At 43.5% G+C, this 27,949-nt stretch overlaps 1 protein-coding gene across 2 annotated transcripts in view; it reads left to right on the top strand.

Moving 5' to 3' along the window:
- The window catches only part of AZIN1 (antizyme inhibitor 1), a 52,243-nt gene extending 24,613 nt beyond the window's left edge, over window positions 1–27,630 (top strand). For both annotated transcript variants that reach the window (XM_077493137.1, XM_077493138.1), the window contains exons 3-12: window positions 8,677–8,869; window positions 10,987–11,160; window positions 12,272–12,444; window positions 14,659–14,793; window positions 16,013–16,094; window positions 17,327–17,398; window positions 17,497–17,656; window positions 25,439–25,551; window positions 25,991–26,205; window positions 26,984–27,630. In XM_077493137.1, coding sequence (XP_077349263.1) covers window positions 8,768–8,869; window positions 10,987–11,160; window positions 12,272–12,444; window positions 14,659–14,793; window positions 16,013–16,094; window positions 17,327–17,398; window positions 17,497–17,656; window positions 25,439–25,551; window positions 25,991–26,205; window positions 26,984–27,053 — 1,296 coding nt within the window. In that variant the 5' untranslated portion in view covers window positions 8,677–8,767 and the 3' untranslated portion in view covers window positions 27,054–27,630. The remainder of the gene's footprint in view (window positions 1–8,676; window positions 8,870–10,986; window positions 11,161–12,271; window positions 12,445–14,658; window positions 14,794–16,012; window positions 16,095–17,326; window positions 17,399–17,496; window positions 17,657–25,438; window positions 25,552–25,990; window positions 26,206–26,983) is intronic.
- Window positions 27,631–27,949: the final 319 nt, after the last annotated feature.

Genomic DNA, 27,949 nt, shown 5'->3' with positions numbered 1-27,949 from the left:
TAGAAGTATTCCACCTAAAAATGAAATGATTTTCTTATGCTTTCTTACATTACTTGACTTACTAAGAATGTCCCCTTGTAGAGAATTTTAAAATTTGGAGTAGATTTGGTGTATGATTTTAATCTCTTCCTGAGTTAGCCCCATGGTCACACTGGTGCAGTTTTGACAGTTTCAAATTTGCATGGCAAGTTGCACCCTATTGTCTGTGTTGGAAGCAGTTGAATCAGGCAGCATCACACAGATTTTGAAAGTAGTTCCTGCACTACTTTTTGTAAGTTCAGGTGCAAATTGCATTTACATATCAATTTTTAAAATATGGACAACACCGTTCAGATCTTGGCGTTTCAAATGGTGAGTGTAAACGCCGAGATTGGAAATAGCAGCAAATCGCAGGACGCCCGTGTGATCCCTGTCATTTCCAATGGTACCTCGTGCGCGCAGCTGTTCAACGGCTGCCAATTTTGGTAAAATCACACAAACAGAATCGTGAGATGCCAGTCTCCCAAAAGCTCTTATACTACCTTTGGACGACAGGTGTCCCGCGATTCCATTTGTGCGATTGCTGCATGAAGAATAGTGGCAAAATCTTGTATTTTTAGCAGCGCTTTACAGTCAATTTCGTGGCACTATTTGGCAGCTAGCGGCTGAAAGATGGTTAAAACCACTGCAAACCGCTGCTGCAGCAGTGCTATTACGATGGTATAGCCACACTGCCCCATTGATTTCAATGGGCAGGAGGGGTTTAGGGGCGGTATATATAAACAAAGATGCTGCTAGCAGTACTTTTTCTAGCGCACCACTCCAGTGTGAAAGCCCTTGGGGGTTTCACATTGGATAGACAGCAGCAGCTCTTTCAGGGCGCCATTTTTAAAGCTGTATCGCCTGCAAAGCGCCCCAGTGTTGAGTGTGAAAGGGGTCTTAGAAGCGAAGTTCTTGGGTCTAAGCTCCAGTAATGACTATTTTATTTTTTATTTTTTTGTAGCACATTCCTTCTAAATTGTCCAAGACTATTTGTAGCAATTGTTTGCTAACATATGTAGCAAGTGGCTCTATGGAATAAGCTGCCATCAGGGCCAGATATGTAGAAAGACTACATAGGCCTTGGACAGCAGTGTGGACAGGGTTCTTGTCTGACACTTATTCCCGCTTGTTCCCTGTAAAACACAAACTTCTTGGTTGCAGTTATATAGAGCATACTGCAATGTGTGATACTGTGAATTGGCCCTTAGTGATTGCTACTTCTATGATCATTCATAGATTTTGGTTTTGTAGTAAAGCTTCTAGGACCCCTCACATGGGACAGAACCTGCTTTGTTTGGAAGGAATCTGTCCACTGATTCTCAGCTGAGCAGAGCGGGCAGATGACAGGTCCTCGGTTTCTGTAGAGTGGGGACACACACATCGCACTCTGCTTTATGGGCGGTCGGTTGTAAATGGCATGCCTGTTTACACCCAACTGCCCTCCAATCCAAACTGCCCTAGTCAAAGGGATCCCATTCTGTTTTTTTTTTTTTTTTTGCGGGGGGGGGTTCGGTGAGCACCTGCTGGTCCATAGAAAAATGTGAACCATCGGATTGTCCATGTAAAAGGGGCCTAAATGCTCATGCATCTTGAAGTAAATCTGTCAGGCTGATGAATACAGGAAGTGTTTACTGACCACCTTTTTAAATGTTTTTAAAAATGGCATTAATATAAATTGCTGCCACATGCAAAGCTTCTGACAATGGCCATCGTGCCGCAGCTCTCTGAATAGCTTGTCATTCAAAACAGTTTATACGCTTTCTAGAATCTGGTGTTTATACATTTGTCTTAAGTGAACGCCAGATATAGCTCCATTATATGGAGTTTTTGAATGAAGTCTATTTATAGCAGAAATGTAAACATGCTATTTTGGTTCACTAGGTCATTTTCCAGTTTGAGCACGTATGGGGCTTTCTTTAGACATTGTTCAAGTTTTTAAACAGCCTAGTCACAATATAGTCTGATTGTTAATCATGTGCTTGTCCTAATTGCTGATGTGTCCTGCATGCTTTTCCAGGACCACTGGGAATAATGAAAGCTGTGACATGTTTAAAATAGAACACCCTGGGTGTGCCGATCACCCATTGTGTTGGGGAGACGTGCAGACATTTTTGGACTTGATAGCATCAGGCAACTGAAACTTTTCTTTGTGTCGATGTCCCGAAAGCTAGCAATTAAGGGATATGCAAGAAATAGCTTATTGTGTCAAGGCGGCACTAGTGGACTGCCTGCCAATTTCATTGACCATTAGAAAGCTGGTAAAATATTGTACAGATGAGCTTGGATGGGCAGTTATATAAAGCAGCTTTGACCAGGGACTTGCCTTAAAAGGAAGGGTCATGTTCACTTAAAGGAAACCTGAACTACGGTAAATACTGAAGCTTCTCTGGTGTGACCGCCTGAAAAGTGTCTGCCTTTGGTTTTAAATGACCCAAAACGAGTATGAGGCAATTCAGACCTCACCTGTGCTGCTTGATCCTTGTAGGCAATTCTACAACAGTCAGAATCAACACATCAGACAGCCACAGCTTGCTCCAGTCATTAACTTCTTACTGCTACTGTGACTGCAGCGAACTGTCATGGACTTGTATAGATGGCCCTGTACAAATCATAGGGCTAACACTGTAGCTATGGTGAGCAATATTCAGCTGGAGAATGTATACATGGGAACTGGCTGTGTTAATGCCTTGACAAGATTTACCTTAAGCTGCTCTTTGAGTTTGAAGGGCTGACTATAGAATTTTTGCGGTGATTGGCATAAATGTCTATAGGTGCCATGCTCGACCACAATTGCTATATTTTGTAGCAGTGATCAGACCTCTAAAATTAGGAAGTATATTAACAGAAAGTGAGTGGATATCTTTCAAATGTAAGGGAAGTCCCCTCTTAGGGAGCAAATTTCCGAATTGGAAGATTTTTATTTCTTTCGTTCATTGACGCACACAGCAACTTCATCTTGACCTTAGGGTTATATCGCCCCTTTAGGAGAGGACTAGGCAGAACATGTTAAACAGCAAAACTGCACAGTACTGCCCAGAGGGTGGTCCCACTGGCTATAACCCCCTCACATTGCATCCAGCAGCTCCACTTTTTTCTGCCTAGTGTAGAGGGACCTGGCTCCCAGTGGGACCGTTGGTCCTGGGACTTTTTTGTTTTTCTGCATTTTTTATTCCTGTGATCTACAATCGACAGCTGGTCTAGGTGACAGACTGGATAATATAGATCCTGGTAGTCTCCTCAGCCTGGCTATCGAGTGTGAGCAGACCTTAGCTACGTGCTGGGTTGGCCACGACATGCCCCGTCTGATCCAGGGGCGGCTGGTGAGCTATATGCTCCGGGGCACACATGACCGGGCTACTGCTATCTGTCAGTGTGCAGAGGCAGACAGCCACCCCGTACTGCTTGGGTCTGTCCATGGAATGCATCCAGCAGTCCCTACAGGAGGGGTAAGTATGGTTCCACCTGTCTCTATAGGATGGACCAGCTGGGCATTCCCTGCGAGGTAGACTAGGGGGTCTCTCACTCTCCCTTCTCTCCCTGTCCCTTCCCTCCTCCCCATGCTATGGGCCACTGTGTGGCTAGGCATGTGGGGGTGCGGTGCACCTACCTGGCCGGGGCTCTGGGTCCTGGCAGGGGGCTGCACTAGGTGTTGGGGGTCCGCATGTCCTCTTCCCTGTTTCTGTGCCACGGTAGGGTGTTTTTTGCTGTGTATGCCATGTGGGGAGGCTGCTGGGCGCTTCGTGCCCATTTTTCTGTAGCCATCGCCAGTTTTTTCCTTTCACCCATTTTCTAGAAGTCCAGCCATTTTCCCGGTACCCTCAGGCGTTTTTGCTGAAGAGGCCATTTTCTAGTAGCCTCATCTTGTTGTTCCTCTAGCGCTAGGTGCTTGTTTCCTTCTAGAACACTGCGCTTTTTTCACAGGACACCTTGAGGATGACATGGGAGAGAAGACAGCAGCAGGACAGCATGGTACCCGGGTCAGGGTGGTGATTCCTGCGGGGGGCCCCTCAGTCTGTGGCAGCAGTGAGGGTGGGCATTTTGTTACTTGCCTTACCACCCTAGGTGGTCACAGGAGAGTGGGACGGCATGGCGTCAGAAGCTGGCGCTTCTTCCAGACATCCCTGTTATGGCAACTGGTTCCCCTGCACCTGCGGTGCCTATGGACGCTTTGTTGACGGTCCTGGAGGCCTTTGTTGCAAGGGGGTAAAAAACGCCCCCTTCCCATAGTCTTCTGGGGAAAGCTCTGATTCAGACTCGTCCTGCTGTAGCAGGCGGCCCCTGTTCTGACATGTCAGAGGATGTGGACCAGGACCGTTTGGACAGTGAGAATGACTCAAGGTCAGCACAGGAAAAGGTGCTTGTAGGAGCACTTATCACAGCGGTGCGGGATACCCTAAAGCTGGAGAATTCGACGGGTTTATCTACAGAGGTTTTGGTCCCTTTTGGGTCCCACAAGCCGACCTGTACGGCTAAGGTGTTTCCTTACCCAACTTATTTTGATAAGTTTAGTTACAAGGAGTGAGGAAAACTGCAGCCGGCCTTTTTAGTCCCAAAATGCATGGCGGTGTGTGTTACCCCTTTGAGGAGTGAAGAAATGGACATCGCTGGTTTCGCAAGCCTGTGAGAAAATGTTACCACATATTTTGGGGGGTCACCTTTGGGAGTTTGAAGCTCGGTGGACCTCCCTACTTTCCGACCAGTGAGTCTGCAAACTGGTTTCCTCGGGATACAAGATGTGTTTTTTTGGGGGTTTTTTTTTTCCCCCTCCAACCTTCATCTTCTCCGGCAAGCCCTGTTTGTGGCAGTACAGGACCTGCTGCTGTGCAGGGTGATAGTACTTGTACCAACACCGGAAAGGTTTCAGGGATTCTACGCTAATCAGTAGTCCCAAAGAAGGAAGGGGTCCATCCGGTCCTGGATCTCAAGGCCCTCAACAGCTTTGTGAAAGTACAAAGGTTCAGGATGGAATCAGTTTGCTCATTGGTCGCTACACTCCATCAGGGGGATTTTCTGGTGTCCCTGGACATCAAGGACTCTTACTTGCATGTCCCCATATGCATTAAGCATGAGAGGTGTCTGCAATTTGCGGTTGGGGACAAGCACTACCAGTTTTTAGCTCTCACCTTTTAAGCATGGCGTCAGCAGCAAGGTGCTAGCTCCAATTTTGGCTTCGCTAAGGCAGCGAGGATCGCAATCATGGGTTACCTGGACGACCTCCTGAGGGCAACTTTCGCCTCAGAATTAAGGGAGGAAGTGGCAATCGCCATGCAAACTCTTCGGGAGTTTGCTTGAGTACTGAACCTACAGAAGTCGATGTTGGTGCCGACAATGCCTGGAGTACCTGGGCTTGCTTCTGGACTCAGAGGCAAGAGTCTTTCTCCCTTTGGACAAGCTGCAGTGAAGTTGTTGGCGTCCCACAGGTGGTTGTCGCTGCGTTTTTGCATGCGAGTCCTGAGTCTCATGGTAGCCACTTTCGAAGCGGTACCGTATGTTCAATTCCACACTCGAGTCTTGCGAAAGGAGATAGTGTCCAAATGGGACAAATGTCAGTTGTCCCTGGATTGTCAAATTTGGGTGAGCCAGCTAGTCAGATTCCCTGCTCTGGTGGCTGAGGTCGCCGGCCCTTCGGTACGGGAAGTCATTCCTTCCTCTTCATTGGATGGTGATCACAACGGATGCCAGCCTGACCGGTTAGGTGGGAGTTTGGGGCATACAGTCGGCCCAGGGTCGCTGGACCCAGGAATACTTCCGTCTGCCAATCAATGTGCTGGAACTTCAAGCGATCAGGTGGTGCCTTGCCACATGGTCACAAAGGCTGCAGGGGTGTCCAGTCAGGATCCAGTCAGACAACGCCACGGCAGTAGTGTATGTCAACCATCATGGAGGAACAAGGAGCTTGGCTGCAGCACTGGTGGTCGCTCACATCCTGAGGTGGGCAGAGCGGCGCATGCTGGCTTTCTACGCCTGGAATTTACATGGCCGTAAACTGGCAAGCTACCCAAGTCATCAGATGCTGGACCAAGGGGAATGGTCGCTACATCCGTATGTATTTAGACTCATTTGCTTAATGTGGGGCACACCTGATGTGGATCTCCTGGCTTCACAACTCAATCGGAAGGTACAGAGGTTTGTGGCCAGGTCAAAGGATCCCTGAGCGGCCGTGGCAGACGTGTTGGTGGCTCCATGGAGGCATTATCGGCTGATTTATGCCTTCTCCCCCCACTCAAACTTCTACCATGTCTGCTTCACAGAGTGGAGGCCAAGGGGATTCTGGTGATTCTGATTGGCCTCGGCGTCCGTGATGCGCCGACCTGGTACGAGTGGTGGCGGATGTTCCTTGGCAGCTGCCGATGCGAGAGGACCTTCTGTCGCAAGGTCCAATACTTCAGCCTGCTTTACCATCACTGGCTTTAACGGCATTACTGTTGAAAGCCAGGTGCTAAGGGACCGAGGTCTGTTGGGTTCGGTAATCTCCACTATGCTGAGGTCACGGAAGTCCTCTTCTCTGAAGATTTATCATCGTACGTGGAAGGCCTACATCTCCTTGAGGAGATGGGGTGGCGTCCGTGCACATACTCAGTTTCCAGGATCCTGCTGTTTTTACAGAGGAGTGGATCAGAAACTTGCCATAAGCAAGTTTATTCAGGGGGTTCCACATGAAGCCCCTCCGGTTGGACCACCACCGCTGCGTCCATGGGATTTGAATCTGGTGCTCTCAAAGCTTCAGAAACCGCCATTTGAAAACATTAGGGAGATTCCCTTATTCCCTTATTGACACTTTCGTAAAGTAATCTTTCTAGTGGCTATTACATCTGCCAGGAGGGCTTTCTGAGCCTTGTTATGCAAGTCTCCCTACTTGGTCCTCCACAAGGATAAGGCGGTGCTGCGCCCACAGCCTTTGTTTCTTCCAAAGGTTGTTTCGACTTTTCATCTAAATGAGGACATTGTGGTTCCATCGTTATGTCCTTGGCCGTCACACCCCAAAAGTTGGGGCATTCCTTGGATGTCGTCCGGGCTCTGCAGGTGTATCTTACTGTTACGGCTCCTTTTCAGAGTTCGGACTTGTTTGTATCAGTAGCTGGTCCGAAGAAGGGCCTGTCAGTCTCGTCGGCCTCTATTTCTCTGTGGATCAAACAGATTGTTGTTCAGGCTTATGCCATAAGGGGGCGGCTGCCTTTCTTTCCTGTCACAACATCAAGCATTAGTTTCTCAAGTGTATAAGGTGGCGACCTGGTCGTCCGTTCACACTTTCACTAAATTTAACAAGGTTGATGTGAGCGCATCTTCGAATGCTTGCTTTGGCCGCAAGGTTTTGCCGGCAGCTGTTTAAGGTTCCAACTCCTCCGTTGAGGAGCTCTGGTTATAGGTTATTTTCTTGATGTTCCAATCGCTTTTGACATTGCTTGGTGACATCCTTAAAGTCAAGATGAAGTTGCTGTGTCCTTCAATGAACGAAAGAGTAAACAGGATTTTGGTACTTTCCATAAAATCCTTTTCTCTGAAGTTCATTGATGGACACAGCACCCACCCCTCATATTTGTACTGCTTTTGATGACCTGAGCTGCTGGATGCAGTGTGAGGGGTTATAGCCAGTAGGACCACCCTCTGGGTGGTACTGTGCAGTTTTGCTGTTTTTAACATGTTCTGTCTAGTCCTCTCCTATAGGGGTGATATAACCCTAAGGTCAAGATGAACTTGCTGTGTCCATCACTGAACTTCAGAGAAGGCTTTTATGGTGAGTGCACAAATCCTATTTTTCCTCTAATCCTGTACTGCTGACAGCTTTACATTTTGGATTTATACTTCTCATTCCCAGCAGTAAGAACCTGGCAATGATGCATCTAACCCCTCACCACTATCCCAAGTGTAAAAAAAGTAGTTACCGTATTAGACTCCACTTGTGATGGAACTTACTAGCGGTATCGGTTCTGCAGCCGTTGCAAAGCCATATTCATGTTTAAAGTGGTTGTAACCCTTATTAAAAAAAAGCTCCTGTCCCTTTAAGGCATGAGATACAGTTGCAGTATCAGTTGACCTTTGCCATGAGTGCTCAATATTGAAAATTGTATTTCTCCATTTTGCCTGTACCCGCTCTTAAAGTTGTTGTTAACCCTTACAACCAACTTTGACCTACAGGTAAGCCTAGATTAAGGCTTACCTGTAGGTCCAAGAAATATCTCATAAACCTACACGGTTTAGGAGATATTTGCTGAAAGACAGGCACTGCTGTCTACGGCGGCTCATTAAGCGCGCCGCAGTCAACGGCAATATGCCGCGAGCGGCGGCACGCATGCACGGGAGTGACGGCTTAGTTGAATGACAGCGTAGTGCATAGTAGTCCATTATGCTTTACCTTTGCAGGGAATGAAAGAAAGTCAACTCATCAGGGTTTACTTCCTCTTTAATTCTTCAGGTAGATGAGAACTACATTCATGCAGCTCTGCAGTATAAATGTTTTAAAATTGAGTTGCTTCTGAATATTTTTATATCTGCCTCTTGAACAAGCAGCGCCCTCTGATTCCTCCTGTATTGAATTGTAACTGTAATGTCTGCCCTCGTGTAAAGTGCTGCAAAAACTGTTGGTGCTATAAAAATTCTGTAAAACTGAGGGAAAGTATATAATTTATGATAACTTACTGTTTTTTTTCTCTTTAGTTTGTTGCATATTAGGACTTGAAAAGACTTGTAGACCCTTTATTTGACGTTTCTTGGTTTATGATTGTCGGCTTTGCGGAATACGGCTGAGATGAAAGGATTTAGCGAAGATGCAAATTACTCCATTGGCCTACTGGATGATACAGCAACTCCAAAAGATGTCATTAGTAATTACATTTATGAGCATACCCTGGTGAGTCTCTCCTTTGCTGGTCCCCAAGATCTCCAGCGATGAGCCATTTATTTTAACTTCCTGGTCACATTAAAATATTGTCCCACCATAAAGGAGTTCTATGGTCACGACATACACTTTTAAAGCCTGAGCTTTGAATAGTACAAGCAATCATTTTTGCCAATCTAATGTTTATTTGAAATCTCCTTTCCTGATGAGATTGCTGCCTGTTTACTGTGCTGGTCATCTTTCAACAACTTCCACAATTCCCTGCATGCTCTGCAAGATATTTTTTCTATTTTGTTTACTTGTAGTTAGAGATGCACCAAAATTCCGGCAGCTGAAAATGGTGTTATCGACATTTTGCCAATGGTGGCACTAAAGCACACGTGATTTTACAGTGAATTTGACGTGTTTTTTGCCATGCATGTTTTTTTTTCATAGCTCATATGACTCAAAAACCGCATCAAAAAACTTTTAAAAACAGTGCGCTTTCAATGCATTTCAACAGGGAGGTACGTTTTTGGTGCAGTTTTTCAACTGACAAATTGTAACAAGCAAGATTTTTTAACACCACAATGGAAACACAACGGACCAGTGTAAAGACATAGAATTTAAATGGGTGCATTTGTCTTTAGCTTTTCTTGCACTAAAGGTGCAGTTAATGGTGGACCATAAATTCATATTCATTTAAATGCATTATATTAAAAAGTTGAACACACACACACACACACACACACACACACACACACACACACACACACACACACACACACACACACACACACACACACACACACACACACACACACTAAAAAGTCTACACACCCATGTTAAAATGAGACAAAGATAAACCTTTGTGACCTATAAACTGTACAACTCAATTCAACAAACTGAAATCTTTGGAAGGAAAGTAAAAATAAAGGAAAATATGGTTTCCTTAAAGGGTTTGTAAACCCGTGTGTTTTTTCACCTTTATGCATTTAAGGTGAAAAAAATTTGACACTGAGCAGCCCCACGTTTTATTCTCCTGCGGCGGAGACGCCATCTACCTCTCTGCCTGGGGTTCTCAGCTCTTGATTGGAGATAGCAGCTCAGCCATTGCCTCCTGCTGCTGTCAATAAAATCCAATGATGTGGTGGGGGGGCGGGGCTGAGTCTAGCGTTCTGTGTCTATCGATGCAAATGCTGGGGACTGGAGCGCGCCTGTGTGGTAACCCCCAGGGAGAGTGCTTCCCCCTAGGGGGTTTATCGATGCAGGGAAGAGCTGCGAGCGCCGTTGGGGGAACCCAGAAGATGATCAGGACCACTCCGTGCAAAACGAACTGCACAGTGGAGTTAAGTATATATGTTTAAAAAAGAGGGTTTGCAACCCCTTTCAACTAATACTTTGTTGAAGCACCATCTGTTTGTATTACAGCACTCGGTCCTTTTGGGTATAAGTATCAGAATTGCACATCTTGGCAATATTTGCCCACTCTTTGCACAAACACTCCAGATCTGTCAGATTGCGGCCTTCAGGTCACCCCACCGATTTTAAATCAGATTCAGGTCTGGGATCTGGCTGGGCCATTCCAAAACTTTAATCTTCTGGTGAAGCTATTCCTTTGATTTGGATGTATCCTTTGGGTCATCATGCTGAAAGATGAAGTTCCTCTTCATGTTCTGCTTTCTAGCAGAAGCCTGAAGGTTTTGTGCCAATATTGACTGTTCATTACCTCTACCTTGCTCCAAAGCATAATGCTGCCACCACCATGCTTCACAGTGGGTATGGTGTTCTTTGGTGATAAGTGTTTTTGCACCAAACACATCTTTACACACATCCGTACAGGTTTAGGAGATATGTTTATTTTTTTTACCTACAGGTAAGCCTTATAGGCTTTCCTGTAGGTTAAAGTCCAAAAATTTGCTATACAACCACTTTAAGGTCTGGGCTGAGTTGTAGAATACTTACTGGTCAGTTACTTTTCAGTGACTGTGGTTACCAAGGAGCTTCCTTGATTGTAAATTGTCTGACCTTGGATCACACTGTACATCTAGGTAGTAATGGAGTACTGATTGTGTAGCTACCCTGGCGTTGCCTTTTTGTACCAAGAACCATCACTCATTTTTCTAATGCAATATTTTTCTCTCTAACAGACGGGAAAGAATGCATTTTTTGTTGCTGACCTTGGGAAAATTGTCAGAAAGCACATCGAGTGGCAAAATACCATGGGACACATCAAACCATTTTATACACTAAAGTTCAACGCCTCTCCAGCTGTGCTAGAGATACTCTCCGCTCTGGGCGTGGGATTTGTATGTGCCAACAAAGTGAGTACATTCTGGCTTTGTCTAACCAAGAGGACTGTGTTTAAATATTGTAAAGCCGATCATAGAACGATTTATTTTTCCTGCATCCACGGATTGCAGGAAATACAATTACTTGATTTCCCCCAACAATCACTGTCAATGGGTCAATCCTTCCTGCAGAGCTATTTTCCTAGCGGGGGGGAAGCTTTCCCCACCAGCAGATCAGTGCTTATTGCTAGCGGCTATAACGGCTGCTAGTATTAATCACATGTAAAAATCTGACAGGCTGATTGTATCCTGTTTGATTGGTACATTCAGGCTGCCCATACTTGGTTTGAAACTCGGCCATTTCCTGCAGAACCAGACAAAATTTAAACAGTCTGTGCCCACTTAAAGGGACTACAACCTGGGGGGAAAAGCAGGGTGTTTGCTATACAGTAAATACCTATGGAAAAAACAAAAGCTAATTGGTGCAGGGCCATATAGTATGGAGATGTGTATGGATTATTTCTGAAAGTTTTTTTAGGCTTTGAAAATAAAAGCGGATTGGTTGCCATACACATCTGCTCCAGCCTTGGTATATTCCCCCATATGGTGCTTCCATTTCTGAAAATTTCATAGATTTAAGTGATCAGTTAAACTATTCATCTAATATTTAAAATGATTGTAAAGGCAGACGTTTTTTATCTTATAGTATTTTATGCGTTAAGATAAAAAAATTCTGTGTACAGAAGTACCATCTCAATCTAGCGATGTTGCCCGAGACTCTGCTTTCTGGGACTCTCCCTCATTGGCTGAGACAGCAGCGAAGCACCATTAATTGCAGCTGCTGTCATTGTCAGTGAGTCATGAGGGGGTGGGGCTGGGCTGTGGCTCTGTGTCTGAATGGACATGGAGCTGTGGCTCGACTTGGGTGCCCCCATAGCAAGCTGCTTGCTATGGGGGGGGGGGGGCACTCAACAGGAGGGAGGGGCCAGGAACACATGCAATGGACCTGAGGGGAGGATCTGGGCTGCTTTGTGCAGAACCACTGCAAAGTAGGTAAGTATAACACATTTTTAGCAAAAATACTTTAGTATCTCTTTGGCAATTTGTTGCTTTGCAGAAGGTTAAAAACTGATTTTCTTTGCAGAATGAAATGACGACTGTGTATGACTTGGGCATCTCTATGGAGAATGTAATTTATACTAGTCCATGCAAGCAGGTTTCACAGATCAAGCATGCAGCCAAACTGGGAGTAAACATTATGACTTGTGATAATGAATCGGAAATGAAGAAAATTGCACGGAATCATCCTAATGCCAAGTAAGTGTACTGCTCATGAAATGTCCATCTGATCATTTTGTGAAGTCTGTGTTGGGATACAAGTCATCTAGGTGTAATTCAGTACACAAACATGGCTTGGTTCAGTAGGTTTGCTGTGTCACATTACACATCTGTTTCCTTTTCTGGCATTCATGCTGTAGGGATAGTGTGAAGTCATCTGGAAATTAAACAATGCATGATGTGCTAGAGTATTTTCTATTTCTGGTTGCACCTGTTTCCCCTATTCATTCAACATAATGGCTCTATGTAGTTTGGCGAGAATGTCCTCCATGTACCCATTGGAGGAAAAAAGCCACCTACAGCTTTGAGTGAAATGTGTGCCACTAGGTTAACCCCTTTCTGACCAGCCGCCACAGTTTAACTGCAGCAAGTTGGCTCCCCTGGGCGAAACGTAACTATGTCGGTACTCATTTTGACCACTAGGAGGTGATATAACAAAGTATGATATTGTGTTTTTTTTTTTTTTCAAAATTGGCGCTCTTTTGTTTATAGCACAAAAAATAAAAACCGCAGAGGTGATCAGATACCGTCGGAACAAAGTTCTATTCGTGGGAAAAAAGACGTCAATTTTGTTTGGGTACAGCGTCTCACAACTGCGCAATTGTCAGTTATAGTGATGTATCGCAAAAAATGGCCTGGTCATTGAGCAGCCAAATCTTCCAGGGCTGAAGTGGTTAAAGCCAACAGGCCAAAAGCTTGTATATTGTCTTTAGAGCTGACCATTGGGCAAGTGAATAGAAACCTATATGGTTTTGTTTCCAGTGTCCAGGTGCTTTTCCAAGAGCCCTCAGTAAGCTTTTGGTAAGGTCCTATAAGAGCTGTACTTCGCTTTTTTTTTTTTTTTTTTTCTCTCCCACGTAGATGTCTGAGGAAGTTTGTTGCTAGCCCACCTTAGAAACTTGGCTGCTTGTTTCTCCTTTAAGAGAAAACTAAATGGTGGGGGTCAGTTTTTCTTACACGGCAATTGATTTCCAAAGCACCAAGGGTTAGCTGGAGACCGCTCAGAGCCTCTTGCTCTGGGGCAGTTTGCTTGAAATGAAACCTTACATCAATCAAGTGCCCCAGTAAGAGGGGAATGAGTGGCTGAGTTTTTCATCAGCAAACTTTGCCTTTTAAAACATGAATGTCTAAAGTTTCTCTTTTTTATAGTTGTATTAAATGTATGAATGGTATTGTTTCATATTTACCTCACCTTAAACTTATTGACTATATAGTCAAGTTGACATCACCTGCTTACAGAATGTTGAAGCTTTTCCTATTATCCGGACAACCGGCTGGGATCGGTCCCTGTCCAAGTTTAAATTGAGGTTTTTGGACCTGGTTGTGCGGTCAGGTTCCATTCACACCAGGCGCATTGGACAGCTATTCCAGCACTTTCCTACCCCATCACAAGGCAAAATAATGGGCAGTTCACACCACTGAATTGTGGAGGTGTGCGCTGAGAAAAGTACTGCGAGAGGTACTTTTTTAATTCTTTCCCCAATACAGCGCAATCGCCATACGTCGGTAGATAAAACTGTAAGAAGTGTTGCAATGTGACAAGTTAATTTAAAAATAGTGTGCCCTGCAATTGGTGCATCGGCACTGCCTGCACTGCAGTACCCACCAACCGCTGTGTTGTAAAGCAGCAGTTGGTGTGAATGGATCTTCCGGCATTTGTAACTGAACATTACAAGTGCTTGGAAAAGTAATTCTGTTCCATATGTTGTGGGGGTTGGATTACCTGCAAGTGGGAGCGGGTACCTTTCATAGTGCCAAATGAAGCACTGATGGGGAGGGCGAACCAGCGCTTCTATCTTTGGCAGGGTTTAGAGTCTAGTGGTTTTAACAATGTTTTTTCCCTCAACTTTAGCTTTTTTGCCTTCTATCCCACTAGCCCCAGCATGCTAGAGATTTATTTTTTCAGGATTTGTAGAAGAAAGTGGGTCTAACTTCATTGATGAAATTTTATTTACAGCAACCACCTCTGGTAAATTCTAGAACTAATTATGGCTCGCTGTAATTCCGCTATGTCCCACTCACAGCTCCCAGTTTTGGGACCTAATTGCTAGTTTTCTTTCTATACAGGAATGTTTCTCACTAAGTTCTTGACTCTTCCAAGGATGGCACTCAAGCTGTGGCAACATACTTCTACAAAACAACATGTGCTGATGTAAACCAACCTGTGCCCCAATCATCTTCCCCTTCTCTTAGGCTATTGCTTCATATTGCAACAGAAGGCAGCATGGATGAGGGAGAAATGAACATGGTGTTTGGCAGCACACTGAAGAACTGCAGACACCTCCTGGAATGTGCTAAGGAGTGCGGTGTGCAAGTCATTGGTGTGACGTAAGTAGAGCATCTCGTGTGACTATTTAAATCTTTCCCATTGTGCCTGCACCCTGAAGTATGCTTTAAAACTATCTTTAAATCTTAAATTGTTGCTGGTTTATTTGTATTTTAAATGAACTATTCTGCTTCATGTTGAGCACCTTGTGTTGCCCTTTCAGTATCCACTGCTCAAAGCAGACCTTGCACGGACATGCAATGTTCCCATAGTGCTTCAGGGCCCCTCCCCATAACAAAAGGCAAATCTACTCTGCTTACTCCCAATTTCTGGAATGCTGGGTTCAATGTCAAACTTCTTCCAGCAAGATCATGGGGAATTATGGTTAGCCCATCTTACACTCCAGCATGATGCAGGAATCAACTTCTTGCAGGATTTTGGATATTCGGCATTTGCCTAGGCACTGCATGAGAAAGCGGATATATTTTCCCCCAAACATATTTTGCTTTAAATCTGCGATTTTCTTGTGGAGGGAGTATTTATGATTCTGTAAATCTTTACCTCCTAGGTGGTATGTAAATTGCTGTGCTTTCCAAGCTTGCTTAGCTGAGCAATGTGTGACTGACATTGTCCAGTTACTAGACATTACTTTTACAACTTGCTGTGTAAAGGTGCTTAAAGTGATATTAAAGGCATTTAAAAAAAAAGTTGTACCTACCTACTATGTGTTGCATAGAGCAGCCCTGATCCTCCCCCTGCCAGTTCTCCTGACCCCCCTCCTTCCTCCCGAATGCCTCCCACAGCAAGCTGCTTGCTGTGGGGGCACCCAAACAGGCTCACTCCCGAGCCACTGCTTTGCGTGACTATTCACACAGAGCTTCCGCTCTGCCGTGAGCCAATGGTTTCCGCTGCTGCCTCAGCCAATGGGAAGGGAGAGTCCACAATGAGCCTTGACTTTCGTGCACTTCACTGGATCGCGTTGGGGCTCATGTAAGTATTAGAGGGGCTGCTGAACACTGAAGGACTTTTACCTTCATGCATAGAATTTACAGCCACTTTAAGCTGAGACGAAAAACACAGCTAAGAAATTTATAAAAGGAGTTGGAAATTTGAATTTTGAGAATCAATAATCAAAGGTAACTTGTACATAGTGGTAACATTGAAAGGTGCCCATGAAGTCCCATGCATTGTGGTTAATGTCATACTGATATTGGCTTGCTGCAATTTTATTGCATAATGTAAGTTAATACTTTCTCTAAATAGCAATATTATCACCCACAGGTTCCATATTTCAAGCTCCACCAGAGACCCCCAAGCATACACTCATGCTTTATCTGATGCTCGCTGTGTCTTTGATATGGCAGTAAGTGATTTTCTTGGGATTCAGGGAAAGTTAAAAGCCATAAATGGTTAGATTTCTCTCATTCAGCCCCATCAATATTCTCCATCCACACGAAGCATGCATGGAGAAATCTCCTCCATACTCTTTTTAGACTGCCACAACTACCTGAATACCCAAATGGTGGCTGCATCTGAAAGGTTACAGTCCTTTGCCTGTTTTAGAGGCAGGTGCTGCTGACTGCTCAAATTTTGGCAGGGTTGGCAGGAAATTACCCCATTTTTGTACCATATATGGCTACCCCAGAGTCTGGCAGTCTGGATTTGCATATCCAATGCAAGATCCCTCTTCAGGTCTTTTCTGGGGAGCTGTACATTGGAGGCCAGCACTATCAAAACTAATCGGTGGTAAACCCTTCCATAAGCCTGGTGATGTGACTGGCCTCTGATGAAACAAATCCTCCTACAGCAATTGTGCCTGTTTATCTGCAGCCGTCTTTGCCCTACATCCATTCAAAGTGCAGAAATTACACAGGAACCCTCAGCTCTGAAAAGCAGGGGGTTGAAGAGCTGAATTTGCATCAATGAGAAGAGCTGGTTGGAGGGAAGGGACACACACCCTTCACACAAAAACAGTTTAGGCTATCAACCAGCTGGAGCTCCCTCCCCTAAGCCATTTTTCTCTTGGTGTCAGGAAAACTTCTCAGAAGTGACTCGGAACAAGGCAGTGAACAGGAATGACACTTAGTGCTCTGGATTGAGACAAGCAAACACTATAGAGGGATAAGCTTTTCTCATGTCTGAGGTTTACAACCACTTTAAGCAAGAATCAGCCTTGTGCTGATGTGGTTGTTAGCCGTGGGCTTGGCTGCATTCAGTTTAACAGCATTTGAAGCATTTTGGGGCAGATGTGTGCATCGCCCTTTTTATAGTTAACCTGGAATTCTGCCCACTCCTGGGCAGTATTGGGGCATGAAGAGATCTGCATTCAGGAACCACAGTACCGTTTGTATAGGTTACTGGGAATTGACAGGTTTTTTTTTTTAACGCCAACCACGTCTGTGTAGTAGAATACATCTTATGCCAGCATGGGATCCTGTTTTCTACACAGTCTTAGGGAAAGCCAATTGTGATTGGGCTTATGTTCAGAACCTAATTGGCTTTTTATGTAGAATTTGATCATGTGGAAGTTAGAGCCTAGAAGTGTAACATTTACAATTTGGCAGTGAAAATTAAAGACTAATGTTTGTTTTATAGGCTGAATTTGGCTTTAAAATGAATTTACTGAACATTGGAGGCTTTTCAGGGAATGATTTTCAGTTGGAAGAGGTGAGTTGTGTAAGATGTAGAAGTTGAACTTCCATGTGTTTTGAAGTTTGGGTGTATTCTAGTATGATCTAAGTGTCTGGAAACATCTTGTCTTGCAGCTTTATCATGCTGTCAGTCCTCTGCTGAGTGCATACTTTCCTGAGGAATCTGAGATCGGAGTTATTGCAGAGCCTGGAAACTATTATGTATCATCTGCATTTACCCTGGCTGTAAACATCATTGCAAAGAAAGTAGAGCATGAGCAGCATCTTTCTGGCGGTAAGTGATCTCACCTGTGACAATCTACTGCATTAACCAAGACAGTGTCACTGCATTGAAAGTGCTTATGTATAGCACAAAAGAAGTTGGGTGGAACTTCCAATAGTTTAACCTTTGGGTTCCCTTAGTCCCCCAGTAGTACAGTCGTGATCCTTTAAACCCAGCTTGTCAGACAAGCCCCCTGGGTGTGCACAGCCTGGGCTCACAGTACTCCTGTACCGAGTGGCACACAAATGTTAGCACCACTGAGACCAGGAGCAGTGCTTCAAAGGAAGGGCCCAAAATGTCACTGCATGGGCTAGAACAGGGGTAGGCTACCTTAACTTCATGGAAGAAATCAAAGATCAGCAGGCAGTGTCGCCTCCTCACATCAGATTTAAACATAATTGTCATTCTACCAGGTCATAATCTCCTGCATTGCATGGCAATCATGGGTTTAAATCCGATGGTGAGAAGGCATCATATTCCCTTTTCAGAAAAGCAGCAGTGCCTGCTGCACTTATGAATGAGCCCTTAGTTGCATTCTGTAGCTGCACTCTTAAGGCTCGTTCACAGGTAAACCGAGGGGGTGGTAAAACCCTGTGGCCGCAGTGCATCTGCTACTTTCCTGGGTTTGTTTCGCTTTGCTGTAGACATCTATTATATCCTGCAGGTGTAATGCACTTTCTAATAGTGTACCAAAACTCCTGCTTTCAGAAAGTGCCCCAAACCCACAGGCTATAATAGAAATCTATGGCTAAAAGAAAAAACGTGGGTACACTGCAGCACATTAGTGTGAAAGCAGCCATATATACTATTATGCCCAGTGTATTGCTTCACACTGACCTGAAGATCGTATTTCCTGCTACTGGCACAACTCTGGAGACCGCTAGCCAGGATAAGAGGTTGAGTGCAGTTTATATCAGTCGGGATGGGACAGGAGCCAGCACTACAGAGGGAGGCATTGGCTTATGCAGCTCTTGCTCCCTACTACAGCTCCAACTTTACAAGTAGTCCCTCTGCATTGCACTCTGATGCTCTAGGACGAGGATATGCAATTAGCGGACCTCCAGCTGTTGCAGAACTAAAAGTCCCATGAGGCATAGCAAGACGGACAGCTACAAGCATGACACCGAGGCATGATGGGACTTGTAGCTTTGCAACAGCTGGAGGTATGCTATTTGCAGATCCCTGCTCTAGGATGTCGGATCAGCAAGCCCAGACTGCAATCTACCAATCACCTGGCTGCAATCTACAGGTTGCTGATCCATGGGCTAGAAGATCTGCAAAGTCCCAATATAAACTGAGCTGCGAATACTTCTGCCAGCCCGATTCAAGTGTGCCGAAGTGACACCCTCCTGTGCTGGTCAGATGCTGGAACCGGCACACAGAAGATTCTGCCACGGGACTGGACCGTTAAAGGAAAGGTGAGTGGGATCCTTTTAATTCTGCTTTAACATTGTGTTGGTAGTCCAAGTTAATGCTTGGATTCTTCCTTCAATTTGCTGCTTTTTCCCTCGCATAGTAATCCTTTCTACTCTTGGATGCCCCATCACACAGGTACAGGAGAAATATGAAGTATATAATGTACTGTATATTGAATAGATGTTTGTCTCTGAATAAATCAGTAGGGGTTGCCAGAAAGTTGCTGTTCCTCCATTAATCTATAATATGATTCCATAAAGAATGGCTATCCAAAAAAAGTTGAGTTTTTTTTTATAGTAATTTTTACATTGTGTATAGCACTACAAATTTTTCAGAGCTTAATACCTTGATCACATCAGGAACTTGCAGTTTATTTTCCTACTGCACTTCATTGACAAACCTAGTACTGGCAAATCTGTACACAGCACAAAATATTCTTGCTTTACTATTTCTAATTTCTCACACATAATTTGCTGCTTCTATGCAGCAAAAAAATAGAAAAAATACCGGCGCACTAGGGACAAGAAAATATATCTGCTGCAACCTAATATAGAAATATCACTGTGAGTCAATCTAATATATGCGTGTAATGGGGGTTGCGCTAACTTTATTTACTATGATGGTGTCTCATTTCCAAGGGCAAATTCCATAAAATACACTGATATCACTGCCAGCTAAACCACCTTTTGCAGGTGATAAAACCAAAAAAGAAAATAATAAAAATGTATATAAATATGTATGTGGTGGCACCACTGCAGTTTGTCTGTTAGCCAGACCCCTAACTCCTGCGCCTGTCGCCAAACACAACCTATCTTCCACGGACTACAAACAACTAAAGTGCTCCAGCCCTAATAGTTATATTAGATATTATATACAAAACCTGTGAAAAAAAACATCCACAATAATTTCACCAATGTGAAAAATGTGTGAAACTGCTTGCTGCTTACTCTATAACAAACGTATATGCCACAATAGGCTTCAATGTACCATCAGTTTTACAAGTGCTTAGATATCTCCTGTAAGAAAAATTACAAGTGCTTAAATATCTTTTGTAGGAAAAAGTGCTGCGTGCATATAATGCATGCGCCGTAGACAGCGGTGCCTGTTTTCGGGCAAATATCTCCTAAACCATATAGGTTTAGGAGATATTTCTTGGACCTACAGGTAAGCCTTAATCTAGGCTTACCTGTAGGTCAAAGTGGTTTGTAAGGGTATACAACCACTTTAAGGTTTTCTTGATAATGCTTCTATTTCCACCCAAAGTGTCAACCAGGGACAAAGACCAAGTGCTTCACCACCACCGGAAAGATTGGCCACTCACCAGACCTAGTCTGTGTTATCGCCTTTGGTTCATTTAAGGATAACCATTCCTTCACTGGTCACATCAATGATTTCTCCCCAAGGAAAGTAAAAACTTCTTGTACTGATATGGCTCAAAGGGACATGCAAAGGACCATCATAGTGTAGCAAGTAAATGCAAATTAAAATAACGTTTAAAATCAGATGTGCACTCACATGGACCAGTGCCACAGCCGGCACTAAGCTTGTCCAGCAATGTACGTGGATGTGGGAAACAAATTCTACCTCACCCTCCGTTCACAGCCTTCAGGGGTGTCCCATGGATGCACGAATCTCTCTTCCAACTCACGGGATTCAGACAGCCATTCATACTTCCTCTTTAACCACTACAATACAGGGCACTTTCACCCCCTTCCTTCCAGCCCAATTTTCAGCTTTCAGCGCTCTAGCGCTTTCAGTGACAATTGCGCGGTCATGCTACACTGTACCCAAATGAAATTGTTATCATTTTGTTCGCACAAATAGAGCTTTATTTTGGTGTTATTTATTCACTACTCCGGTTTTTTAATTTTTTTGCGATATAAGCGCAAAAATAGCGGAAATTTGGGAAAAAAAACAATATTTTCTTTTTTCTATTTGAAAAGAAATCCAATAAAATCTAATTTTGTCATAAATTTAAGCCAAAATGTATTCTGCTACATGTTTTTGGTAAAAAAAATTCAGTTAAGTGTATAATAATTGGTTTGTGTGATCAGGGACATATGTACGCAAATGATCATGTACATATGTGTGCAGGTGATCACGTACATATGTGTGCAGATAATCATTGGGACATGTGATTTTAGTGGGACATATGTGGGGGACATGTTTTTATTATTAGGGACATGTGTTTTTATTATTTGGGGACATGTGTGTTTTGGGGACATGTGTGTTTTGGGGACATGTGTGTTTTGGGGACATGTGTGTTTTGGGGACATGTGTGTTTTGGGGACATGTGTGTTTTGGGGACATGTGTGTTTTGGGGACATATGTGGGGACTGTGTACTGTGTGGTGTGTTGTGTGTTTACACTGATGATCAGTGAGTAAAAAGCTGTAAAAAGAAGCCCATACTCACTGATCATCAGCCGGCTGCAGCGTTCTGCTCTCCTCTCCTCAGCGATGACTTCTATGTGAGGAGAGGAGAGCCGATTGCCTAGCAACCGGCTGTTTACATCACATGACGGCCGTGATTGGACACGGCCGTCATGTGATCAGGAGGGCCAATCACAGAGCCCTCCTGCTGATCTGAGATGTGCCGTGTCCGGGTGACACGAGCACATCGGGATAACGCCGCTGCGCGCGCGCGATCCCGCTACTCCTGAAGGACGTTCCTGAACTTCCTATCAGGAGTAGACGGCTCCCACCCGGCCGTATATATGCATTGGCCGGGTGGGAAGTGGTTAAGCACTGAAGAGACTGTTTAGATTTATATGTATTGTATGCACGCAGCACTTTTTCCTACAGGAGATATTTAAGCACTTGTAATTTCTTTCAGGAGATATCTAAGCACTTGTAAAATTGATGGTACATTGGAGCCTATTGTGGCATATACTGTTTGTTATAGAGTAAGCAGCAAGCCGTTTTTTCACACATTTTTCACATTGGTGAAACTGTGGATGTTTTTTTTTTTTTTTCACAGGTTTTGCATATAATTTCTAATAACTATTGGGGTTGGAGCACTTTAGTTTGTAGTCCGAGGAAGATAGGTTCTGTGTGTTCATATGACCCACCTCAAGGCTTGACAAATTTGATTTGGATCTAGGAGCAAGTATAACCACTTTAAGACTGCCCACCACACATATATTGTAGTCATTTCATGTAATAGATACAGGGCACACGCCGTGGTTTGGAGCCGATGCAAGTGCCCGACCACCTGCAATCACTGAGGCAGAATGGTGTTCTGCCTCTATGTAAACAAAGCGGATCTCAATTCTAACAGGGTCGAGAGATCAGCTGTTCCTAGTGATCAGGAACAGCTATCTCTACTCCCAGTCCGTCTCCTCCCCCTGACAGAGCACCTCCCTAGGGAAGTTAACCCTTTGCTCCCCCTAGTGTTAACCCCTTCCCTGCCAGTTCCATTTATACAGTGATCAGTGCATTTGTATAGCACTGATCACGGTATTGGTGTCACTGCTCATCAAATAGTGTCACTTTGGGTCAGATTTGTCTGCCACAATGTCAGTCCTGCTAAAAAAAATCGCTGATCCCCGCCATTACTAGTAATAAAACGAATTCCCTAAATCTTTCCCATTTTGTAGATGCTATAACTTTTACACTAATCAATATACGCTTTTTTTTTTTTAACCAAAAATATGCGGAATATATATTGGCCTAAACTAATGAAAATTTTTTTTATTTTGTAAAAGATGTGTTATAGCAAAAAGTAAAAAATATTGCGGTGTTTTTAGTTTTTTCAAAATTGGCGCTGCTTTTGTTTATAGCGCAAAAACCCCCTCAGAGGTGATCAAATACCACCAAAAAGCTCTATGGGATAAAGGACATCAATTTTATTTGGGTACAGCATCACACATCCATGTAATTATCGGTTAAAGTAATACAGTGCTGTATTGCAAAAGATGGCCTGGTTATTAAAGGGGTAAATCCTTCCAGGGGGCTGAAGTGGTTAACGAATACTATAGGGGTAGAACATGTAACATATATTCCAGAAGGTGAACTTTAACCCTTTCACAGCCAGAAACGGTTTACATTTTTTGCACGTTTAAAAAAAAAAAAAAAAAAAAAATTAGGCCTGTAGATTACATAAACCCCCCAACCATATTTTCTGAAAGCAAACGCCCTAGAAAATAAGTGGTAGTTCCATAGTTTGTTACATGATGGGAAACACAATTTCATTAGGAAAAACAAAGGTTAATTTTAGTGGGCACAAAAAAATTACCCGATCTTTTGGTAAAATATAAATGCTAAGGTTGACTCAAGTAAATGGATACCATGTCTGTACCCTATATTTTCCATAGGGGGGCATTTGCTACATGTGGAGAGAGTTCAGGCAGCACCCCAAGCGCTAAACACAAATTCTGGTTGACCTGGGTTTTGTCGAGCCCTGACCTACCTGAACTCCCATAGAAAATGTACAGAGCCCAATAATACAAGACTGGTTACATTTAGTTTGATTTAATTTAAAACCCAAGTTTACCTTCAAGGAGATGTGTCCCTTGTGTTGCTCTCTCATCCTTTACCAGAAATCTTCCTCCTCCTGTGTTAAAATGAAGAGCTGTCACAGGCACTCAAGTGCCCAACTATACCCGCCCTTTCCGCCCAGCTCCTCCATTCATAGAAGCTGGTACTACAGCTACTGTGAATAAAAACTGATCTATTTGTAGGATGAATGGATGATTGAGTGGTTTGTCCCCTCCATTTATAGACTGGGTTTCATTCATAGAAGCTGTGGTATGGAGGAGATTGGTAAACAAAGCCAAGCACTCCTGATGGGTGCCTGTCGCAGCACCCACAGTTCTATTAATCCCCATTAAGCAGGTGGAGGGAGCATCTGAGGGTAGAGATTTTTGCTAAAGGAGGACAACAAATGACTCATTTCACTTCAGAATAAAAAAAGGTAGCCATCTACAACAGTTTAAATCCTAGCAATGAATACAAAGTTTCCCTGAGTCAGAGGATGACATTAGCCAGTCTGACTCAGCCAATCAGGAAGCTTTCTATGAATGGCTGAGCACCTCTTAGACTGTATTGTGTTCTTGGGTATGAGATGGGATGGCCTTGGCTCAAACTCTGAATAGTGTGGTATGCTGTGTGTGGCCTCGGCTACATACAGCTTATGCTGCACATTCAGCAGCCTCACATGTTGGTGAGGGACGTAGTGTGTTTTGGGCCAGCTTAACCCAAATAAAATATGTAAAGTCTAACAAAGCTGAAGTTCAGCTTTAATTGTAAATAGTCAAGATTGCTAGCTATGTTGCAAAATCCATGTCTTTTGACAAGCTTTTCAGCAGATTGCCCCTAGTAACAAGTGGCTTTGTGAACACGCAGGTAAAAGCATCTTTGCATGGATTTCCCAGTAGCGCTTATGAAAATACTAAACCTTTTCTGACTTCACACAGCCTTTCGTGTGAAAGTTAGAAACTGTTCCCTAAAGGATAACTCCAGGTTTACCCGCTCATGAAAATAAGTATGCTCTGTGCAGTCACGTCTTGTACTACTCCCTAGATGGCTGCTGCATGCCACCTGAATAACTCCTGGAGTGGCTACTGTAGACATCCTCTTTGACTTGGCGTATGTGTGCTGTAGTCCACAGGTGGTAATGGTTTCCCATTTCCTGTATCAACTTGCAGTGAAATGGAAATCCATTAGGCCATGGGGCTGCCATGCCCAAACAAAGTTGAGGATATCGCCAGTGGTGTTCCCAGGATTAAGTGCTAGAAACACTATAGCAGCTGATGGTTGTTGAATCCATGTTCTGCTTTGCAGAGCACACCATCTGCATTCAAGTATCTTCTCGCTGGGTTTGGCCTTTGCTCTGGCTTCAAGATGCGGGGGTCTGGGAAGGAAAATAACACCCTTGTTTTATCAGCGAGCTTTCCTACTGCAGTAATGAGTGTGATCGTTTATTACTACTGTTTTTCCTGCCGTCTAGGGGTTGGTAAGGGGTGATGAGATGCAAGTTGTTGAAGCCTGCTTCAATACGTTTAAGACTGGGTTCACACTAGTGTGATAGCAGGCATTGCATGTGATTCACACCGCATTGCTGTGCAGATTACATGTGATGCCTGCAATCCAAATTTCAACCATACAAAATGTATGGCTGAAATTTAATTCGCCCCAAAATGGTGCAGGACCTTTTTTTGGTCCACACTGGAATCTGATTGCATATATATGCGAACTGACCTGTGGGTGTCAGTAAACTTCTATTGACACCCGCAGTGGTTCACACAGGGCTGACAGGTAACATGCGATGCGGCAACACGCCCTGGATTTGCACGGTTTCTCACATCACGTGTGAACAAGCCTAAAACGCTTAATTCTCTGAAGAGTATTAAGAACATTTCATTTTTTTTTTCTTTCAGGAAAGTACACCAGTACCAAGCCAGCTTTTATTTATTGCTTGAATGATGGAGTTTATGGTTCTTTTTCACGTAAATTATCAGAGAGCTTGAATACTGCCCCGGTGGTGCACAAGGTAAGCAGCAGTTCCGGGCCCTGCCTTACTAAGGCTTTTGGCTTGTAAATAAGAATCTGAAAATATCTTGTAGCAAGCCTTTACAAGGTTTCAAGCCTATAAAAACGATTTTTGCTCCAGTATGGGATTTTTAAATGGGGGTTATTGGGTGCAACTGTAAATCTGAATGCTAAGCAACCTGCAAAATAGAGGTGTAAATGCACATATGATCTGTTGACAAGAACAATTGCTTTTTTACTGGGAGAGGGAGGAGACGCGTAGTCTGAAATTTTGATGGTGGAGCCCCTCAACACCCCCATAGAAGCTTTTCAGGAAGAAAGCAGCCCGCCAGCACACAACTCATCCAAGTACCATCCCTGGTGCTGATTTTAAAAAAAACTGCTTTTTAGTATTATCCTGTTATGTAAAAGTGACTTTAATTCCTTTTTTATTTTTCCAGAAATACAACGAAGATGAGCCGCTTTTTGCTAGCACCCTTCTGGGTCCATCTTATGATGAGTTGGATATAATTGTGGACCACTGTCTTCTGCCAGAACTGAATGTCGGAGACTGGCTTGTGTTTGATAACATGGGCTCCGGTACTGTGAGCGAACAGTCTGCATTTGCAGATTTTGAACGGCCGTCCCTGTATAACTTCATGTCATTCAGTGACTGGTAATAAACTCTTTATTCCTTCTGTACAACTATTTTCCCTGCTATTTTTTTCTATTTTATTAACAATTGATTTAACAAAACTTTTAATGCAAAATTTAAAAAATGTTTTCATTTGTAAATAACTTTTGTAATGCTTTGTACCAGAATCAATTTTAGTATAATTTTGAGCAGGGCTCAGAATAAAATATATAGTGATACCTCTGTTCGTGAACAGAAAATTTCACAAAAACTTGCTTTGGTTCATGAACACATTCAGTGCAAGATGAGGCTTAGGGAACCAGCCACTTAAATAGGGGTTTCTGCCCCTGCCTACCATGAGGGCTCACTTGATTGAGACACATGGAGAAGCAGTTCATATGAATTCTACAACATCATGTGCTCAGATGATCTTTTCCTGGATGCGCAGTGCTGTTTTCTGGCCCCTAGATTAGTCGTTTAAATTAGGGTTTGGGATTGTTTCAAACAAGGAGTAAAAAGCTATATTTTTTTAATTATGTACACCTGAAAGAGGTCAACTTAATGTAAAAGACTAATATGTTTAAAATCCTTTAGTACATTTCATAATTTTATATACACTGTATAAACAAAATAAAGTTCAGAACAGATTAACCTGATTTACATTGAACCCCATGGGAAAATTTGCCTTGGTTCACACCCAATACGGGTGTCACCCTGCCTTTGAAACTCTGCTTTTCTTGGTCTAGTTATAGCTGCACATCCATATTCACACATTAGTAACAATCAAAGTGTTTTTTTTTTCCACTTTTGGTCTCCCCAGGTACGAGATTCAAGATGCTGGGCTCACTTCGGACACGTTGATGAGAAGCCTCTGTGTGCCTTGTTTTTAGTTTGGTGATGACAGTTTCTCCACAGCAGCTTAGTCATAAGACTGCGCTCAAATAAAATCTCTACAGGTACAAGTCTTCAGCTTGCCTGGTCAACATTCCAGACTGGAAGAACCGGTGTTCACCTCATTTCAAAACTTGAAGTTCAGCTTGTAGAAATAAAATGGGACCAGGCAAAAGCAGCTAGAAGTAAAATCACTGGGGCGAGAATTAGATATGTCTGCATTTTCTGTGTGCCAGCTTTCTCCATCCCCTGCAGTTTCAAGTCCAATATGCAACAAAATGGATGACTTAGTTGAGATGGAAGCCATTACCTGGGTTCCTTGTAAGAGTTTACATAAGTACACAGTTTTTATACTAAGGATTCCTGTTAGTCTTGTAAATTTATTGTCTCCTCCAGTATAACATGTCTTTGAAAGAGCAGTGTGTAACTTAGATATGTCTAGTGTGTGTAGATTGTGTAAATTTGTGCTTCGACCAGTAGTTTAATAAATGTAAATTGCATCATATTTTTATTTTTCCTTATTTGTCCTCCAGACTGATCGTAACATGATTGCAATAAACTTTTGTGTAGAACCTATGGCTTTATTTCTACATCCATTTCATATAGGGGCTGTTAATTAAGCTGGGTGAAGTGCGTGTGCTTTTTAATGGAGGGGTTGAACAAATTATTTGTAGGACAATACGCCTTAGTATCACTGAACTATGTCTGGTTTTACTAATGGAGAGGAAGAAATTCCTCACAAAAGGACTCTACCAATAGATTTTCCTAATCCCCCTTGCAGGAGTACACAAATGAGTCATGTACTTGGTGTCCAAGTAATTTGGTGATCTCTATTTACAATAGGCATCCATACACATAAGATGAATTGCATGACCATGCTTTTCAAAGGATTGCA

Source organism: Lithobates pipiens, unplaced genomic scaffold, assembly GCF_037356315.1.
Source record: "Lithobates pipiens isolate NorthernLeopardFrog02 unplaced genomic scaffold, aLitPip1_a1.2 Scaffold_19, whole genome shotgun sequence".
In the NCBI taxonomy this organism is placed as follows: domain Eukaryota; kingdom Metazoa; phylum Chordata; class Amphibia; order Anura; family Ranidae; genus Lithobates; species Lithobates pipiens.
The sequence above is the reverse complement of the archived record's forward strand: the minus strand, read 5'-3'. Positions and strand labels throughout refer to the sequence as shown.